The sequence below is a fragment of the Corvus moneduloides genome, chromosome 34, assembly GCF_009650955.1.
Source record: "Corvus moneduloides isolate bCorMon1 chromosome 34, bCorMon1.pri, whole genome shotgun sequence".
In the NCBI taxonomy this organism is placed as follows: domain Eukaryota; kingdom Metazoa; phylum Chordata; class Aves; order Passeriformes; family Corvidae; genus Corvus; species Corvus moneduloides.
This window is the reverse complement of record NC_045509.1, coordinates 492,930-509,800: the sequence shown is the minus strand read 5'-3', so window position 1 is coordinate 509,800 and position 16,871 is coordinate 492,930. Positions and strand designations below refer to the sequence as shown.

Sequence of the window (16,871 nt, the reverse complement as noted above, 5' to 3'; positions counted from 1 at the left end):
GAAATCGGGGGGAATTTGGGGCTGAAATCGGGGGGATTTGGGGGTGGATTTGGGGGCATTTGGGGGTGAAAACCGAGGGGCATTTGGGGGTGAAACCGGGGGGTGACTGTTGGGGTGAAATTGGGGCGATTCGGGAGGAAGTCGAGGCCACGCCCACCCCACAAACCACGCCCACTCCGACACGCCCACCAAGACCACGCCCATCAAAGGCCACACCCTCAGCGCTCGCCCAATCGCGGCCGGCGGCGCGCGCAGGCCCCGCCCACTCCCGTCGTGCCCCGCGCTGCCCGCGCCGGCGGCGGCCGCGGTGAGGGGCGGGGGGGGCTCGGGGGTCCCGGAACCGGGAGGGCTTTGGAGGTGTCAGGACCCGGCTTGGGGAGGGTCTCAGCGGGTCCTGGGTGGGCACCGGGACGGCGGAGCCTTGGGGGGAGGGTCTCGGGTGGTCCCCGAGCGTTTCCGCTGCTCTGGGGGTTGCGCGAAGGGGCGGGTCCCGTCCGCGACGCTTCCCCCAGTCCCACCTCACAGCCCCCCAGGCCTGACCCCCTCTCTGCCCCTGTGAGCCCCCCGGCCCCACACACGCCCCTGCCCTTGTGCCCTCCTCAGTCCCTCCCACGGGCTCGGGCCCCGCCAGCCGCTGCTGTTGCCCCCCCTTGCTTTGTCCCGGCTGTGGTGCCTTGGGACCCCCCGCGTACCCGCCCCATTTTCCCCTGGGACCCCCCACCCATTCCCCCACCATGGGGCTGAATCCCTGGCAGAAGGCGCTGCTCCTGCTCCCCTCTGTGCCCTCCATGAGCCCCCGAGTCCCCCCCAATAACTCCCTCAAGCCCCCCCCCCATTTCCCCTCCACCCCTCTATTCCACCCCGCCCCGAATCCCCATTTCCCCCCGATCCCTCTATTCCACCCCCCCCCGAATCCCCATTTCCCCCCCTGACCCCTCTATTCCATCCCCCCGAATCCCCATTTCCCCCCCGATGACCCTCTATTCCACCCCCCCCCGAATCCCATTTCCCCCCTGACCCCTCTATTCCACCCCGCCCCGAATCCCCATTTCCCCCGTGACCCCTCGTTCCCCCCAGGCCCCACCATGGGGCTGAAGCCCTGGCAGAAGGCGCTGTTCCCTCTCCGCTCCGTGGCCGCCGTGGTGCGGCTCTTCGAGGCCGAGCTGCGCCAGCCTGAGCCTGACCTGGTGCTGCTCTCGCTGGTCCTGGGCTTCGTGGAGCATTTCCTGGCCGTCAACCGCGTCCTCCCCACCAACGTTCCCGGGCTCACCTTCGAGTCTCGGCCGGGCCGGACCCCCAGACCGGCTGTACTTCCGGTGGCCGAGCTGTCCATCGTGGCCGCGCTCTACGCCCGCTTCACGGCACAGATCCGGGGGGCCGTGGACCTGTCCTTGTACCCCCGGCCGACGGCTGTCCTCCGGGACCTCGTCCGGAAAGTGTCCGATGTCATCTGGAACAGCCTCAGCCGCTCCTACTTCAAGGACCGGGCTCACATCCATCCCTCTTCAGCTTCATCACGGGTGAGGAGGGGTCCTGGGGGGGGTCATGGGAGGGGGTTGGTTGGGCTGGGGTCCCACCTGGAGCAGCCTGAGCTGCTCCTGCTTCAAGGGCCGGGTGGACATTGTGTCCTTCTTCAGCTGTGTCACTGCTGGGGGGTCCCTCACGCCTGTGTCCCCTCCCTGAGGGACAGCTTGGGGGTGATGGGGGGGTTTGGGGGGGCTGTGTGTCCCCCTGAGCCCCGCCGTGTCCTCCCAGGTACGAAGCTGGACAGCTCGGGGTGGCTTTCGCCGTGGTCGGGGCCTGCCAGGTGCTGGGGCTGCCGGACGTGCACCTGGCCTGAGCGAGGACCGCCTGGGTGGCCTTCGGGGCCGGGGGGTCCCAGACCGCCGAGGTCACCTGGCACGGGAAGGGCAACGAGGACAGGAGGGGACAGCCCGTGCAGGCCGGGGTGGCCGAGAGGGTACGGGGGGACACAGGGGGTGGGGGGCTTCGTGGGGATGGTGGGGAGATGGAGCGGGGCTGAGAGGATGGGGGGAATGGGGGCACAGGGTATGAGGGCAGGGGGTCCCCATGGGGACAAGGATGGGAAGGGGCCGGGGGTTCCAGGGGGAAGCCCTGGGACAGACAGCATTGTCAGTGTGGGGATGGGGCACAGGTGGAGATGTCACCTGTGTCACCTGTCCCCCCCATCCCCCAGAGCTGGCTGTACCTGAAGGGGTCGTACCTGCGCTGCACGCGGCACATGGAGGTGGCGTTTATGGTGTGCGCCATCAACCCGTCCATCGACGGCCACACCGACAGCCTGGAGCTGCTGCAGCTGCAGCAGGTGTGGGGTGGGGCTGGGGCAGGGCTGGGGCAGGTGTGGGGGCAGCTGAGGGGCACCCCCAAATCTCTCCCTCTTCTCCCTCGCAGCGCCTGCTGTGGCTGCTCTACGACATGGGGCACCTGGACAGGTGAGAGGGACCCCCAACCCGCCACGGGGCTGCCCCTCAAGCTGCCCTGGGGCCCCCCCCAACCCGCCGTGGGGCCGCCCCCCACCTGCCCACCAGGTACCCATGGCGCTGGGGAATCTGGCTGACCTGGAGGAGCTGGAGCCCACCCCCGGCAGACCCGACCCCCTCACCCTGTACCACCAGGTGACCATGGGGGCGGGGGGTGTTTTGGGGACTCCGAGGCGTGCCCAGGTGTGCCCAGGTGTGTCCTGAGTCCCTCCCCGCCGCCCCCAGGGCATCCACTCGGCCCGCACCTACTACAACAACGAGCACATCTACCCCTACCTGTACCTGGCTGGCTTCCACTGCCGCAACAAGAACGTCAAGGAGGCCCTGGAGGCCTGGGCTGACACGGCCACCGTCATCCAGGAGTGAGTGGGGGGCTTCTGGGGGGGCATTTGGGGTCCTGGGGGGGGGTCCTAGGAGGTACCTGTGGGGTCCCACTCCACCCCTGCGGCTGGGCTGGGGGGAGTTCCCTCCCTCTGTGGGGCTGCTGGGGGTTGCTCTGGATTTTGGGGGGCCCTCGGGGGGTCACCAACCCCACTTTGGGGGGGGGGAGTCCATGTCCCCCCTACAGCTGGGTGGCCTGTGCCGACCCAGAGTCGAGTTCTTGGGGTCCCCCCTCCTTTGTGGGAAGCGCCCTAAGTCCCATGTGCCCTCCAAGCCCATGGGGCAGCCCCCCAAGCCCCGCGTGCCCCCCAAGCCCCGTGTGCCCCCCAAGCCCATGGGGCAGCCCCCCAAGGCCCGTGTGCCCCCCCCAACCATGGGGCAGCCCCCCAAGGCCCCCCTGCCCCCCCCCCAGCTACAATTACTGCCGGGAGGACGAGGAGATCTACAAGGAGTTCTTCGACGTGGCCAACGATGTCATCCCCAACCTGCTCAAGGAGGCGGCGGCCGAGCCCCCCCCGGGGGCTGAGGTGGGGCCTGGACTTGGGGACCCCCAGATTTGGGGGGTCGCTGGGTGGGGGAGGGGGTTCCTGCCGGGTGGGTTTTCCTGCTGTGTTTGGAGGGGAGGGGATGTGGGGGTGGGGGGGGATGTCCCCAGGACATACGGGGTGGGTCCTACCTGTGTGTAGGGGGGTATTTTGGGGTGCTAGAGGGGGAGTCCCACATCTGGAGGGGTCTGAATTTGGGGGTCCCCGCTGGCAGACACCCCCCCAGCTCCCAGTGTGGCGGGCTGGTGGTGCCCCTGTCCCCCCCCTTGCCCCCATTTGTGGGGTTCCCCCCCACCTTTGGGGGTCCCCCTCTGACTCGGGGGGTCCGCAGGGGGCCCCCGGGGGTCTCCCAGCCCTGCAGGACCCCGAGTGCTTCGCTCACCTGCTGCGGTTCTACGATGGCATCTGCAGGTGGGAGGAGGGGAGCCCCACACCTGTCCTGCACGTGGGCTGGGCCACCTTCCTCGTGCAGTCCCTCGGCCGCTTCGATGGCCAGGTGAGGCCTTTTGGGGGGTCCCCTGGGGGTTTGGGGGGGCCCTGGGGGCAGGGGTGCTCCCCCCACATCCTGCATGGCGGCTGGGCCACCTTCCTCGTCCAGTTCCGTGGTCACTTTGATGTCCACGGGAGGGGTTTGAGGGGTCTTGAGTGGGTTCTGGAGTCCCCAGTGTCCACTTTGGGGCATCCCTGGGGGATTTGGGGGGTCCTGAGTGTGCTCTGGGGGGTCCCCAATGTCCTCCTTGGAGGATCCTGAGTGGGCTCTGGGTTCCCCCATCTCTTCTTTGGGGCATCCCTGGGGATCTAGGGGGTCTGACTGTGCTCTAGGCTCCCCCACATCCTCCTTGGGGTCCCCAAAAACCTCGGGGGGCTCCCAACTTCCTCCCTGCCTCCTGTCGTGACCCTCCGAGCCCCTCTGTGTCCCCCCGACGTCCCCCCCATGCGTTCCCAGGTGACCCCCCCGTCCCCCCCAGGTGCGCCAGCAGGTGACCCTGCTCTCAGAGGACCCTGCCCCCCCCCGAGGCGGATTTGGGGGGCCCCGAGGACCCCCGTGACGGCCGCCGCCGCGGCCCCCCCGCGAATCCAAACCCGAGGAGCCGCCCACCCCAAAAAATCCGGGAGCGCCGTCCCCCTCCCCGTGCCCCCCGCCCTGGAGAGACCCCGCCGCCCCCTCCCACGGCACCCCCGGCCCCGGGGACCCCCGGGCCGGCCCCGCCCGCGCCCCCCCGGGGCCGGTGCTGCGGTTCCGCTCGCAGAAGATGCGGGGGATGAAGGAGCTGCTGCGGGCGGCCAAGGTCAACTCGAGCGCCATCAAACTGCAGCTCACGGCTCAGTCCCAGGTGCAGCCGCGCCGCCCCCGCGCCCCCCCCGGCGCCTACCCCTGCCCTTCCTCAAGAGACCCCGCAAAGGTTCTAGGGATCCCCCAAAAAGCCCAAAATCCAGCCAGACCTGCCCCGGCTGCAGCCACACCGTTCCCGTTGTCAACAGACCGCGGGAAGGGTCCTCTGGGGCTGCCAAAGCTTTAGGGAGCCCAAAAATAACGGGAGACCCAGTGGCCCCCCCTGCCTTTCCTCAGGAGACCCTGAAAAGGGTCGTAGGGATCCCCAAAAACCCCAAAATCCTTCCCCAGACCCCAGCCACCTGGGAGTGCTGGCGCACGTGTGGAGAACCCAAAAAGGGTCGTAGGGAACCCCAAAATCTGCAGGTGGGGGGGGTCCTGAGTGTGCCCTGGAGTTTCCTGTGTCCTCTTGGGTCTCCAGGGTCCCCTGTGCCAGCATCGAAGCCACCCGCCTGTCTGCCCCCAACACCCACCCGCAGCATCACCCCCCGTCCTTCCTGGAGGGACCCAAAAAGGACTGGGAACCCCCCCGAAATGCCAGGGGGGACACCCCCAAAACCCATCTCCGTCTTCTGCCCCTCCTCAAGAGCCCCCAAAATCTCTGAGAGGGGTTCAGAGCCTGGAATTGGGACTGGGAGCCCCTCTTAGCGTTTTGGGGGCTCTTGGGGTGGAGGATTTGGGGTGTGGGGGGGGGGTGGGCAGCACAGCCCCTGTCCCTCCCGAGACCCCGAGCCCCCCCAGAGGTTCTGAGCCCCCAGAATGGGAGGAGGGATTTGGGGTGGAACAAGGTCGGGGGTACAATGGGCTGGGATGGAAGATTTTGGGGGTGGCGGGAATTTTGGGGTGCAGGTGGCCTCAGGGGCTTTAGAGGGGGGTTTTGGGGAGAAGTGGGGGGGGGCTCGGGCAGAGGATTTTGGGGGGGCTCGGACGCAGCCTAGTGTTGGGGTGCCCACCACGAGGCCTTTGGGACCCCACACGCGGACTCTGGGGGGTCCCGGATTGGGGGGATCCGGGGAGGGGGGGGTCCAAGACAGCGGGTGAAGGGGAGGAGATTAAATAATTAATAATAAAGTGTCGCTGTTTTTACCGAGCGCCTCGTTCTGTTTGTGATTTGGGGGTGGGGGGGGAACGGACGCTGTGAGGAGGCGGCTCCCATGATCCTCCGCGCCGCGGGGGGGGGGGGGGGGGGGGGGGGCGTCCCGGCCGAACTCCCGCGATACTTCGCGAGAGGTTTTGGCGGGCCGCGCTCCCACCCGCCCTCCGCTCCCTCTTCCACCAATCAGCGCGCGTCTTCTCTGAGCGACAGCTGAAGCAGCCAATCAGCTGCGCCCGGCCAAAGTCTAGTGCAGTCGTCACTCTCGCCCGGCACGGGGTCTCCCGCCATCCCTGTCCGGGGGCGCGGGGCGTGGCGTGGTGCAGCCAATGGCGGCGGAGCCCCCGCGGCGGCTCCCGCCCTCCGCCGCGCCACCCAATCGCCGCTCGCCGCTCGCGCCCCCCCTCCCCCGCGCTCTGCCTGAGCGACGCCCCCGCCGGCCAATCCCCGCCGCCAGCGCCTCAGCGACGGCCTCCGCCCCCGCTCCTGCGCGCTGGCCAATCCCCGCGGCCGCCGAAAGGACGGGCAGCTCCTTCAGCCAATCGTAACGCGCACGACCGTTGAGCGACAGGCGGCGCGGCCAATCAGCGCGGCGCGCGCGGCGCGGCGGCGTGGAAGGTTCGCGAAGGCCGCGCGGGGGCCGTTCTATGGCGACCGGGGCGAGCGCGGCCCAGCCCGGCCCCGCTCCCGGCCCCGCCGCCCCCCGCGCCCCCATGGCCGCCGCCGCCTTCCCTTTCGCGGCGCTGCCGCCTCCGCCGCCTCCTCCGCCGCCGCCTCCGCCACCTCCGCAGCCGCAGCCACCGGCGCAGCCGCCGCCGCCTCCACCTCCGCCTGCGCAGGCCCCGGGCGGCCCCGCGGCCCCGCAGCCCCGGGCGGCCCCGCGGCCCCTCAGCCGCCGCCCGCCGCTCCCTACGGGCAGTTCCGCTTCCCGTCGCCGCCGCCCGGCCATGACCCGCCCGCGGCCCCCGCGGGGGCCCCGCCGGCCGCCCCCGCCGCCCCCCCCAGCCCGCGGGGGCTCCGCAGCAGCCGCGGCCCGAGGAGGGCGCGGGTGCCGGGCCGGGAGATGCGGGGGGACGGGCGGGCGCCGCGCACAAGCCCCGGAGGGCAGGTACGGCCTGGGGCGGGGGGGGGGGGGGGGGGGGGCGGTTCGGGGCGCGGGGGCGAGGATCGGGGGTGGAGGGCTTTTTCCGGGACCCCCGGGAAGAAGCGCAGCACGGGGGAGTCGTGGAGAGGGCCTGATGGGCGTCCCGGGATTAGAACCCCCTCACTCCGGCCATTTCCGCACTTGAGCCGCTCTAGTTTGGAGGATCCCTGCGCTGTAACCCCCCGACTTGCAGGTGCCGGGTTGTAACCCCCGATTTGGGGGCTCTCTGGGCTCGGATCCCCCGGCGGGGGGGTCCCGCCGTCTCCACCCCCCCCCCCCCCCCCCGCCGGCCGGGACACGTGTCAGGACACGCGAGGCTAAGATGGAGCCTGGGGAGGCGGGGGGAGCCCTTGGAACGGGACCCCCAAACCCTCCCCCGGAGAACGGAGCGTCCCCTCGGACACCCCCAAAACCTCGGACCCCCACTCCCCCCAGATCCCCTGTCAGGGACAGCGACTCCCCCCCATGTCCCCACTGTGGGGGACGGGGCTTTCTTGGGACCCCCCGAACTCCCCCCGAACACCCTCCCCATGTCCCCCCCTCAGGAGGGGTCTGTGCTGCCAGGTTTGTCCAAATCCCGTGGTTTTTCCCCCCCAGACTTCCCGCGGAAGCGGAAGCGCAGCCGCTGGAACCAGGACTCGCTGGAGCAGAAGACGGTGATCCCCGGGATGCCCACGGTGATCCCGCCCGGGCTGACGCGCGAGCAGGAGCGTGCCTACATCGGTAACGGTTTGGGGGGAAAAGCAGCGGGTTTGGGGGTCACCGGCCCCGGCGTTGGGGTCAGAACACCGGGGTTTAGGGTACACATTTCCTCCCCCCTGGGGCTGAGGTGCCGAGTAGAGGAGCACGCCCGCATCGGTAACGGTATGGGAGGAAAACGGGATTTTGGGGTCAGAACCCCCTCAGGATTCTGGGGTTAAAGCTCCAGGATTTGGGGTTAGAACCCCCACACTCACATCAGTAACACCCCCAAATTTGGGACTAAATCTGGGGGGTTTGGGGTCAGAAACCCCCTCGGGTTTGGGATCAGAACTACCCCCCGCCAGGGTTTGGGGTCAGAATCTCACCAGGATTTGGGGTTAGAACCCCCCTGGGATTCAGGGTCAGAACCCCGCCAGGGACTTGGGGGAGTGGATTGAATCCAAAACTTGCAATTTGGGCAATAATGTGCAGGTTTAGGTGAAAATGTGTCATTTTAATGCAACAATCTCTTGGTTAACGTTCTGGTTTTTGGCAGTAATGTATTTTTAGGTGCTATTGTGTTGTTTTAAAGTAACAATGTGCTGATAACCTTTATTTTTGGTAATAATCAGGTGTTTTAGGCAATAATGACAGTGTTTAATTATGTTTCTTGTTCTAGGTAATAACAGTTGCTTTTTTTAGTAATAGTCATGTGTTTTGGGTAATAACGTGGTTATTTTAGGCAATGTATTTTTTTAGGAATAATCTCTTGTTTTAGGTAAAAATGTGGTTCTTTTAGATAAAACTGTGGTTGTTTTAGGTAATAACTTTTACCTTTTGTAGTAATAATCTCGCATTTTAGGTGACAGTGTGGTATTTTAGGAAATAATGTCCTTTTTTGTGACTGATAATCTTCTGTTTTAGGTAATAATGTCTGGTTTTATGATAACAATCTCTAGTTTTTCCATAAGAATGCCAGGAGGTTTGGTAATAATGTGCTTTTTTTGGGTAATCCTGTGATTTTTTTGATAACAATGTGATTTTTTTTCTGTTGTGATAACCTGCTTTTTTTGGTAACGATGTGTTTTTGGGGTAACAGTGTGTTTTTTGGGGTAATAACTTGCTGTCAATGCTAAGAAGGTGTATTTTTCTGCTAATAATGTCAATTTTAGGTAACAACACCTGGTTTCTCTCACCGTAACCATTTGGTTTTAGGGCAGTAATGCCTGTTTTTGGTGCCATGGAGCCGGTGTAGGTAGGAAAAAAAAATAAAGGAGTTTAAACCCAGCCAAGCCAGGCTGAGGCAGGAGGATTTTTGGGGGAGGAATGGTTTGTTTTTTTTGGTTTTTTTTGGTTTTTTTCTTTGGTTTTGGGGCAAAATGTGGGTGTTTTGTAACTGTGTCTCTCTCACCTCTCCGGGACCGGGTTCCTTCCAGTGCAACTGCAGATCGAAGACCTGACCCGCAAACTGCGCACGGGAGACCTGGGCATCCCCCCTAACCCCGAGGACAGGTCGGGACCTCCCCCCCCTGCCCCCCCGGGCACCCCCCCGGGCCCCCCGAGACCTGGGCACCCCCCAGTAGTGACCCCCCCCGGGCCCCCCGTGAGCCGCAAGCAGCGCACGGGAGACCCCTGGGTGCGCCCCCACCCCCCAGGGACAGCTCGGGACCCCCATTTCCCCTCCCCAACTCGAGATTTGGGGTGCTGCTCTGGACTGCCCCCCCCCCCCCCCCTCCAAATAATGCAGGGCCCCCCCCCCTGCTTTGAGGGTGCTGCTCTCTGCACCTCGCTGAGCCCAGCCTGGGCTTCGTTACCTGCGGATTAACGACCCACGGCGGCGGCTTAATGAGCTCTGGGGGCTTAACGAGGCCCCGGCCCCAAAGTGCCCCTTTTTTCCTCTCTTCCCTCCCCCCTTTCACCCCAATTCGGCTCTGGGGGGGGGGGGCCCCGCTGCCATTGCCCCTGCAAAGGGCCAAATTCCCCCTTCCCTCACTCCTCTCTTCACCTTTTCCACCTGTTTTAGCCCCATTTTTCTGTCGCAGGGCAAGACTGGGGTCCCTCCAACCCACGGGACCCTCACCCCTGGGGGACCCCTGCTCTCAGGGGGGGTCCCCAACCTTGGAGGGGTCCCCAACCCCGGGGGGGTCCCTGTGTCCTCAGGGATCCCTCACCTCTCGGGGGTCCCTCACCTTGTGTGGGGGTCCCTCACCCCGTGGTGGCCGGGGGGGCCCTCCCGAGTCCCAGGACCGGGGCAGGGGGACACCCTCCGGCCCCCCCCAAGGTTTTGGGGGTCACCCCACCCCCCCCTCCCCAGCCCCAGGTTTTGGGGGTCTCCCAGGTTTGGGGGGGGCGCAGGCCCCCCGCGCTAACCCAGCCTTGCTCCTGCAGCGCCCCGGGCCGAGGCCGCTCCCCCGCTGCGGCGTCGTTAGCGCTGGTTGGGGGGGAATTAATTAATGAATTAACGATTAATCACGAGCGGGGACAGTGACGTCGCAGTTCCACACGAGGACCCGGCTGCTGCCAACCCCGAAAAGTCGCTTTTTCCCCCCAAACCGGGGGCAGGTTCGACTGTCGCCCGCGCCGGCTGTTTTTGGAGGATCCGCCTTAATCTCTTCCCTTCTTGCAGCCGCTGCCAAAATTCGCTATTTTGGGGGGGGAGGGGAGCCAAGGGCCGATTTAACCAAACCCGAGCGATTCTGACTCTTTTTTTTTTTTTTTTTTTTTTCCTTCCTCACTGATAATTCTGATTTTTAATCATAATCTGATTTTCTCACCCCGACACGGCTCAGCTCAAGCGACCTTGACTCTTCCCTCCGGGGCTGCCAAAGCCACGCGGCCCCCCCAGACAGGGACCTTTTCCTCCTAGAAACCGGGAAATTGGGCAAAACCGGGGGAGAACTGGGCACAAGCAGGGAGAAAAGGAGCAGGAACGGGGCAAAGCCAGGGAGAAACAACAAAACCGGGGACAAAGGGGCCAAACCCTGACCCAGCAAAGGCCAAACCGCAGAGAAATGGGCAAAGAGGGGCCGCTGGTTTGGGGAGGGGGAGGGCTGTGCTCTGCTGGCCTTAATTGGGCACTAATTAATGCTCCCCCCCCCCAATTATCCCCTCCTGGGGGTGGGTGGGGGGGCAGTGGCACAGGGTGGCGATGAGAGGAGGGTTGTGGTGGTTTGGGGAGGGGGTGTTTGGTGGGGGGGGGTGCAACGCCTCCCCCCCAAGCGGGGTCCTGACCCCGGGTGACCCCTCCCCACCCCTCCACATCCCCCTCCCCATCGCCAACAGCGAGGGGAGGGAAGACCCCCCCACACCCGGGGGCTGGCAGGGTTGGGGAGGGGGTTCTGGGGGCACAGCCTCCCTCCCCGAGGGGTCTGGGGGCCTCCCAGTGACCCCCCCACCCCCCGGAGCAGGTCCCCCTCCCCGGAGCCCATCTACAACAGCGAGGGCAAGCGCCTGAACACGCGGGAGTTCCGCACGCGCAAGAAGCTGGAGGAGGAGAGGCACAACCTCATCACCGAGATGGTGGCCCTGAACCCCGACTTCAAGCCCCCAGCTGACTACAAGTGAGGAGGGACCCCGATTTGGGGTTGATTCGGCCCAGTTTGGGGCTCCCCTAAAGGTTTGACACACACCCTCCTCCCCTTTTTGTCGGTCCCCAGGCCACCGGCGACGCGGGTGAGCGACAAGGTGATGATCCCGCAGGATGAGTACCCCGAGATCAACTTCGTGGGGCTCCTCATCGGGCCCAGGTGGGCACCCCAAAATCCTGGGGGGTGGGAGGGGGGAAATCCCCTCAACTTCAGCCCAGGAATGTGGGGAGTTCCTGAAAACGCTGAGGTGCTGCTGGGCCCTGGGGTGGGTGTCCCCCCCAATCCAGTGGGTGACCCCCTTCTCCCCCCACTGCCTGGGTTGTCCCCAACCCCCCCTAATTAACACAGGGCTGTTTAATGTCACTCCTGACGAGCCAGGTCCCCACTCCCCCCAGTGTGGTCGCCCTGATGGACCTGTGGGATCCATCCCCCTCAATTCGGGTGTGGGACCCCCCAACATTCCCAAGCAGAGCACAGACTGGGGACACAGCACCAGGATCAGGACCCAGGGCAAGGCTTGGGTGAAGGGGGACAAGTGAGAGGGGGCTCTGAGTGTCCCCCAACAATCCCTGTGTGACCTCCCCTTTGCGGTGCCCCATTCCCAGGGGGAACACGCTGAAGAACATCGAGAAGGAGTGCAATGCCAAGATCATGATCAGGGGCAAGGGCTCGGTGAAGGAGGGCAAGGTGGGCCGCAAGGACGGGCAGATGCTGCCGGGCGAGGATGAACCCCTGCACGCCCTCGTCACCGCCAACACCATGGAGAACGTCAAGAAAGCCGTGGAGCAGGTTCGGGGGTGTCCCCAGGGAGCTCAGGGAGGGGGCCCTGGAGGTGCAGCCCCCCCGTCTCACACCCCGTGTGCCCCCCACCAGATCAGGAACATCCTGAAGCAGGGCATCGAGACCCCCGAGGACCAGAACGACCTGCGCAAGATGCAGCTGCGGGAGCTGGCGCGGCTCAACGGGACCCTGCGGGAGGATGACAACCGGTCAGAGGGGTCCCACTTCCCTGATTCATTTCAAAATAACCCCCCCCAAACCCCTAAATAACCACACCCGTCCCCTCTGCAGGATCCTGAGGCCGTGGCAGAGCACCGAGACCCGCAGCATTACCAACACCACGGTGTGCACCAAGTGCGGTGGGGCCGGGCACATCGCCTCCGACTGCAAGTTTGCCAGGTGACGCCCAAAATACACCCTCAAATCCTCGGGGGATTCTTCAGGATTCACCCCAAAAAGCCACCAGATCCTCCTGAGATCCTCCCAGAGCCCCTCAAGATTCTCTGCCTGAGATCCCCTCCTGACTTCCCTCCGAACGCTCCTTAAGTCCCTGAGACCTTCTCGACTCTTCCCAAACCTCAAGATTGCCTAAATCAGCCCTGAGATCTCCCCAAACCCTTCCCAGACCCCCTCAAATCCTCCCCAAACTTCCCTGGGATTCCACCAAACCCTCAAAACCCCCCTGGGATCCAACCTCCCTGAGATTTCCCCAAAACCCCGCCAAACACCCTCAAACCCCCCGAAGCCCCTCTAAAATCCCCCGCAGCTCTGCCTGGGGATGCACAGGGATCCCCAAAACGAGGGGTGGGGGGGGATTTTGGGGGGTGCAGCCCCCTCCCTTCCCCAGGCCTCACCACCACCCCCCTGTTGCCAGGCCCGGGGACCCTCAGTCGGCGCAGGACAAGGCGCGGATGGACAAGGAGTACCTGTCCCTCATGGCCGAGCTGGGCGAGGCCCCGGTGTCCGTGAGCTCCAACGCCGCCCACAACAACAGCCCCTTGTCCAGCAGCCACCGTGCCGCCAGCCAGGCAGGGGGACAGCCCCCCCCGGTGAGTGACCCCCTCCCCACCATGGAACACCTCAGGGAACCCCCAGAATCCACACATCTGTCCCTGAACCCCCCCACCCCCGGAGCTGCCTGACCCCACAAACCCACCCACCCCAAAACCAGCCCCTTTGTCCAGCTGCCTGTCACATGGGGGGAGCAGTGACCCCCAAAACCCTCTGTGACCTCCCCAACCTCCTCTCCCTGCAGATTGGCATCCCCCAAAATGACCTTCAGCCCCCCCTGAACCCCCAGAGCCCCCCTGACCCCCCTTTTCTCCTACAGCGCTGCTCCCCCTGGGTGAGCTCCATCCCCTCAGAACCCCACAAAGACTCTGAACTCTGTGAGCCCCCCCCGATCCCTGTGACCCCCCCAAACCCCACTAACCCCCTTTTTTTGCCCCCTCCTCCTCCCCCCAGAGCCGCCCCCCCTGGATGAGCTCGGCGCCCTCGGAGAACCGCCCCTACCACGGGCTGCACGGGGGGCCGGGGGGGCCAGGGGGACCCCACAGCTTCCCCCACCCCATGGCTGGCATGGGGGGGGGGCACGGGGGACACCCCCTGCAGCACACCCCCAACGGGCCCCCCCCGTGGATGCAGCCCCATCACCCCCCCATGGGGGGGGGGCCGCACCCCCCGGGGCACCCCGGCCCCCACCACATGGGTACGGACGATCCTGGCTGGGGAGGGGGATTTGGGGGGCGGGGGGGGTGGTTTGGGGTTAAAAAGGGGGGAGAAAAGGGTTTTTTTTGGGGTGGGAAGGGGGAGGGGGTTGACACTCCCGGTGTCCTCTCCCACCGCAGGGCTGGGAAGGTTTGGTGGGAAATTTGGGGAGGTTTTAGGGGTGGAAAAGGGGAGGTTTGGCCGCTTTTGTTCATCTTTAACATCAACCTGGAAAGGTTTTGGGGTGGTGGTGGGAGGGGGCTGTGGATTTGTGGGGGCAGGGTTTGGGGGTGGTGAGGATTTTGGGGCTAAAAGAGGGAGTTTAACATCATTTCCCCAGGATGTGAACCTGGGGAGATTTTTTGGGGAGGGAAGGGGATTTTTTGAGGCTGTGTTTTTGGGGGTGGGGGGGGCAGTGTTTTTTGGGGGGTGGGGAGGGGTCCCCCCCATCCCTAAGGCCACGGTCTCTCATTCCCTCAAGATCAGTACCTGGGAAATGCGCCGGTGGGCTCTGGGGTCTATCGCCTGCACCAGGGAAAAGGTGAGACCCCCCCCCATCCCCAAAAAAACCCCTAAACCCCCTCCCCACACCTCCCTGACCCCCCCAATTCCCCCCTCCCCAATATAATACCTCTATTTCTGGGTGTCCTGACACCCCCAGACCCCCCTAAACCCCCCCAATCTCCCCCTCCCCAATACCATACCCCTACCACTGGCTGTCCTGGCACCCCCAAACCACCCTGACCCCCCCCAATCTCCCCCTCCCCAATACCATACCCCTACCACTGGCTGTCCTGGCACCCCCAAACCACCCTGACCCCCCCCAATCTCCCCCTCCCCAATACCATACCCCTACCACTGGCTGTCCTGGCACCCCCAAACCACCCTGACCCCCCCAAATTTTTGCCTTCCCCCCCACCCCAGGTATGATGCCGCCGCCGCTGGGTATGCTGCCCCCGCCACCCCCCCCGCCCGGTGGGCAGCCGCCCCCCCCCTCCGGCCCCCTCCCTCCCTGGCAGCAGCAGCCGCCGCCGCCCCCCAGCAGCAGCAGCACCCCCTTGCCCTGGCAGCAAAGTGAGTCTGGGGGGGCCCCCCGGGGGATTTTTTGGGGTGGGGGTGGTAAAAAGGGATTTTGGGTTGGTTTTGGGTTTTTTTTTTTTCCCCCCTGGGTTTGGGTCATTTCCCATAAACTCGGTGGGGGGATTTGTGCATTCCCTGTGATGCCTGGGAAAGGGGGGGGTGTTCCCTCCCCCCCAAAAGGAGAATTTCTCCTCTAATTAACACCCTACTAATTAACCCAAACCCCAAATGAACCCACTCCTGCAGGGGCTGGGCCATGGGGGGGGTGGGTGGGTGGGTCTTGTTCCTTTTGGGGATTCCTTGCATGGTGGGGGCTGGGAGGGATCTTTGTCCCCCTTTACTGCCCCCTCCCCAATTAACCCACCCCCCTCCATATTAAGCCTCTACCCTTAATTAACCCCCACCTTTAATTACCCCGTGCTCCAACTGGGCTGGGCCGATCTCTCTCCTCCGTGGGGATCCTTTAAGATGTGTTGCCCCCCTTGCTCTAATTAACCCCAGTGCTAATTAACCCTTTGTTTCCCCCTCCCCACAGATACGACGACCACCACGAGCGCTGGCAGCGCCTCCCTCCCGCCCTGGCAGCAGCAGGCGGGGGGGGGTGCGGCGGGGGGGGGGGCGGCTTCTTCGGGGGCCCCCCCGCTCCCCGGCAGCCCCTCCATGGTGCCTTTGCCCCCCGGGGTACAGCCCCCGCTGCCCCCCGGGGCCCCCCCGCCCCCCCCGCCGCCGCCTGGCTCCGGGGGCCTGATGTACGCGCCCCCCCCCCCCCCCCCCGCCCCCCCCCATGGACCCTTCTAATTTCGTCACCATGATGGGCATGGGGGTGCCCGCCCTGCCCCCCTTCGGCATGCCCCCCGCGCCCCCCCCGCCGCCCCCCCAGAACTGAGCCTCGGACACTGCCGCTGCGGGGACCCCCCCCCCCAAAAAGAAACAATCCATCAGGGGTTTCCCCCCCCCCCACTCAAAAACACCATGGGGTTCCCCCCCCCCCCATCAAGGACTGATCCATCGTGGGGAGACCCCCTCCCCAAAACACAGCGGGGAGCCCCCCTCAAGGACTAATGGATTGTGGGGGAACCCCCCTCCCCAAAAAGATCATAGGGAGCCCCCCCCCCCCGACTGATCCATTGTGGGGAGCCCCCCCCGCCCCACCTGGGCTGTTCCATCGTAGGGAGCCCCCCCCCCACCATCCGCCATGGGCTGTTCCATGATGGGGCGCTCCCCCCTCCCTGAACTGATTGATTTTGGGGTGCCCCCCTTGCCCATGGGACCCCCCCCCAAACCCCCCGGGACCACCTCGTGAACTGGTTTACCCCTCCCCTTCCCCCAAAATCCCCAAATCGGGGGCGGCCCTGAATTGAGGGGGGGGGGGGGGGGCGCAGTGAGGAGGGGGGGGGAATGCTCGGTTAGTGGGGGGGGGGTCTGCAAGGGGGGGGTTGCAGCGACACAAAAACCTGAGCCCCCCTTCCATCTCGGGGTTCCCCTCTCCCGCGTTACCCCCTCTTCGTTCTGGGCCCCCCCCCCTCCCCAAAAATCGCCCCCTTGTAGAGCCCCCCCCCGCCCCCTCCTCCCCCGCGCTTTTTTTGTGTATGAATAAAGGAGCGGGACCCCCGTTGGGCCCCCCCCTCATTTCGTGTCTCGCGTCCCCCCCTGTCCCCCCTGCCTCACCGGGGTCGGGTTTCGCCGTGTCCGTCCGTCCCCCCCCCCCCCGCCCGGAAACCGGAGCCGGTGGCGCGGGGGTCGCGGCCCTCCCACCCCCTGCGGCCGTCACTCACCCGTGAGGTCGCCGCGAATGTCGCCGCGAATGTCGCGACCTTCAGGGGCGATCCGGTTACCGCGGGGGGGCGGGGGGGGGTAGGGGAGCGGCACAACAGCCACGGACCCCCCCCCCCCCCCGCGCCCCCCGCCCTTCCCGGGAGAGCCCCCTCCCCCAGGAGCACCCCCACACCGGGGACCCTGCGGACACGGGGGATGCCCCCGGGGGGGTATTTGGGGTGGGGGGCGTGGAGAGCCTCGCGTGGGGGGTGGGGGGGACACAA

At 65.6% G+C, this 16,871-nt stretch overlaps 2 protein-coding genes across 2 annotated transcripts; both read left to right on the top strand.

Annotated features, from left to right (window-relative positions):
• Positions 1 to 243: 243 nt before the first annotated feature.
• Positions 244 to 5,773, top strand: LOC116437237 (menin-like). Its single transcript, XM_032094842.1, has 10 exons — positions 244 to 307; positions 1,078 to 1,520; positions 1,756 to 1,960; positions 2,198 to 2,326; positions 2,413 to 2,453; positions 2,550 to 2,636; positions 2,727 to 2,863; positions 3,295 to 3,409; positions 3,839 to 3,923; positions 4,396 to 5,773. The coding sequence occupies exons 2-10, from the start codon at positions 1,086 to 1,088 to the stop codon at positions 5,406 to 5,408; spliced, it is 2,247 nt and encodes a 748-aa protein (XP_031950733.1). The 5' UTR covers positions 244 to 307; positions 1,078 to 1,085; the 3' UTR covers positions 5,409 to 5,773.
• A 1,079-nt stretch (positions 5,774 to 6,852) lies between these two features.
• LOC116437262 (splicing factor 1-like) lies at positions 6,853 to 15,949 on the top strand. The gene is given in 14 exon segments (XM_032094905.1): positions 6,853 to 6,961; positions 7,595 to 7,720; positions 9,115 to 9,190; positions 11,086 to 11,238; positions 11,335 to 11,424; positions 11,871 to 12,054; positions 12,139 to 12,254; positions 12,337 to 12,444; positions 12,920 to 13,094; positions 13,510 to 13,753; positions 14,234 to 14,293; positions 14,677 to 14,826; positions 15,368 to 15,591; positions 15,593 to 15,949. Coding segments are annotated over 13 exon segments (1,761 nt in total). The 5' UTR covers positions 6,853 to 6,961; positions 7,595 to 7,665; the 3' UTR covers positions 15,719 to 15,949.
• Positions 15,950 to 16,871: the final 922 nt, after the last annotated feature.

What these genes read in the sequence shown, in the direction of transcription:
- LOC116437237 (XM_032094842.1), top strand. Translation starts at nt 1,086, where the DNA reads ATGGGGCTGAAGCCCTGGCAGAAGGCGCTGTTCCCTCTCCGCTCCGTG. An exon ending in AGCTGCTGCAGCTGCAGCAG is followed by an intron (nt 2,327 to 2,412) that starts GTGTGGGGTGGG and finishes TCTCCCTCGCAG; the next exon opens with CGCCTGCTGTGGCTGCTCTA. An exon ending in ACGGCCACCGTCATCCAGGA is followed by an intron (nt 2,864 to 3,294) that starts GTGAGTGGGGGG and finishes CCCCCCCCCCAG; the next exon opens with CTACAATTACTGCCGGGAGG.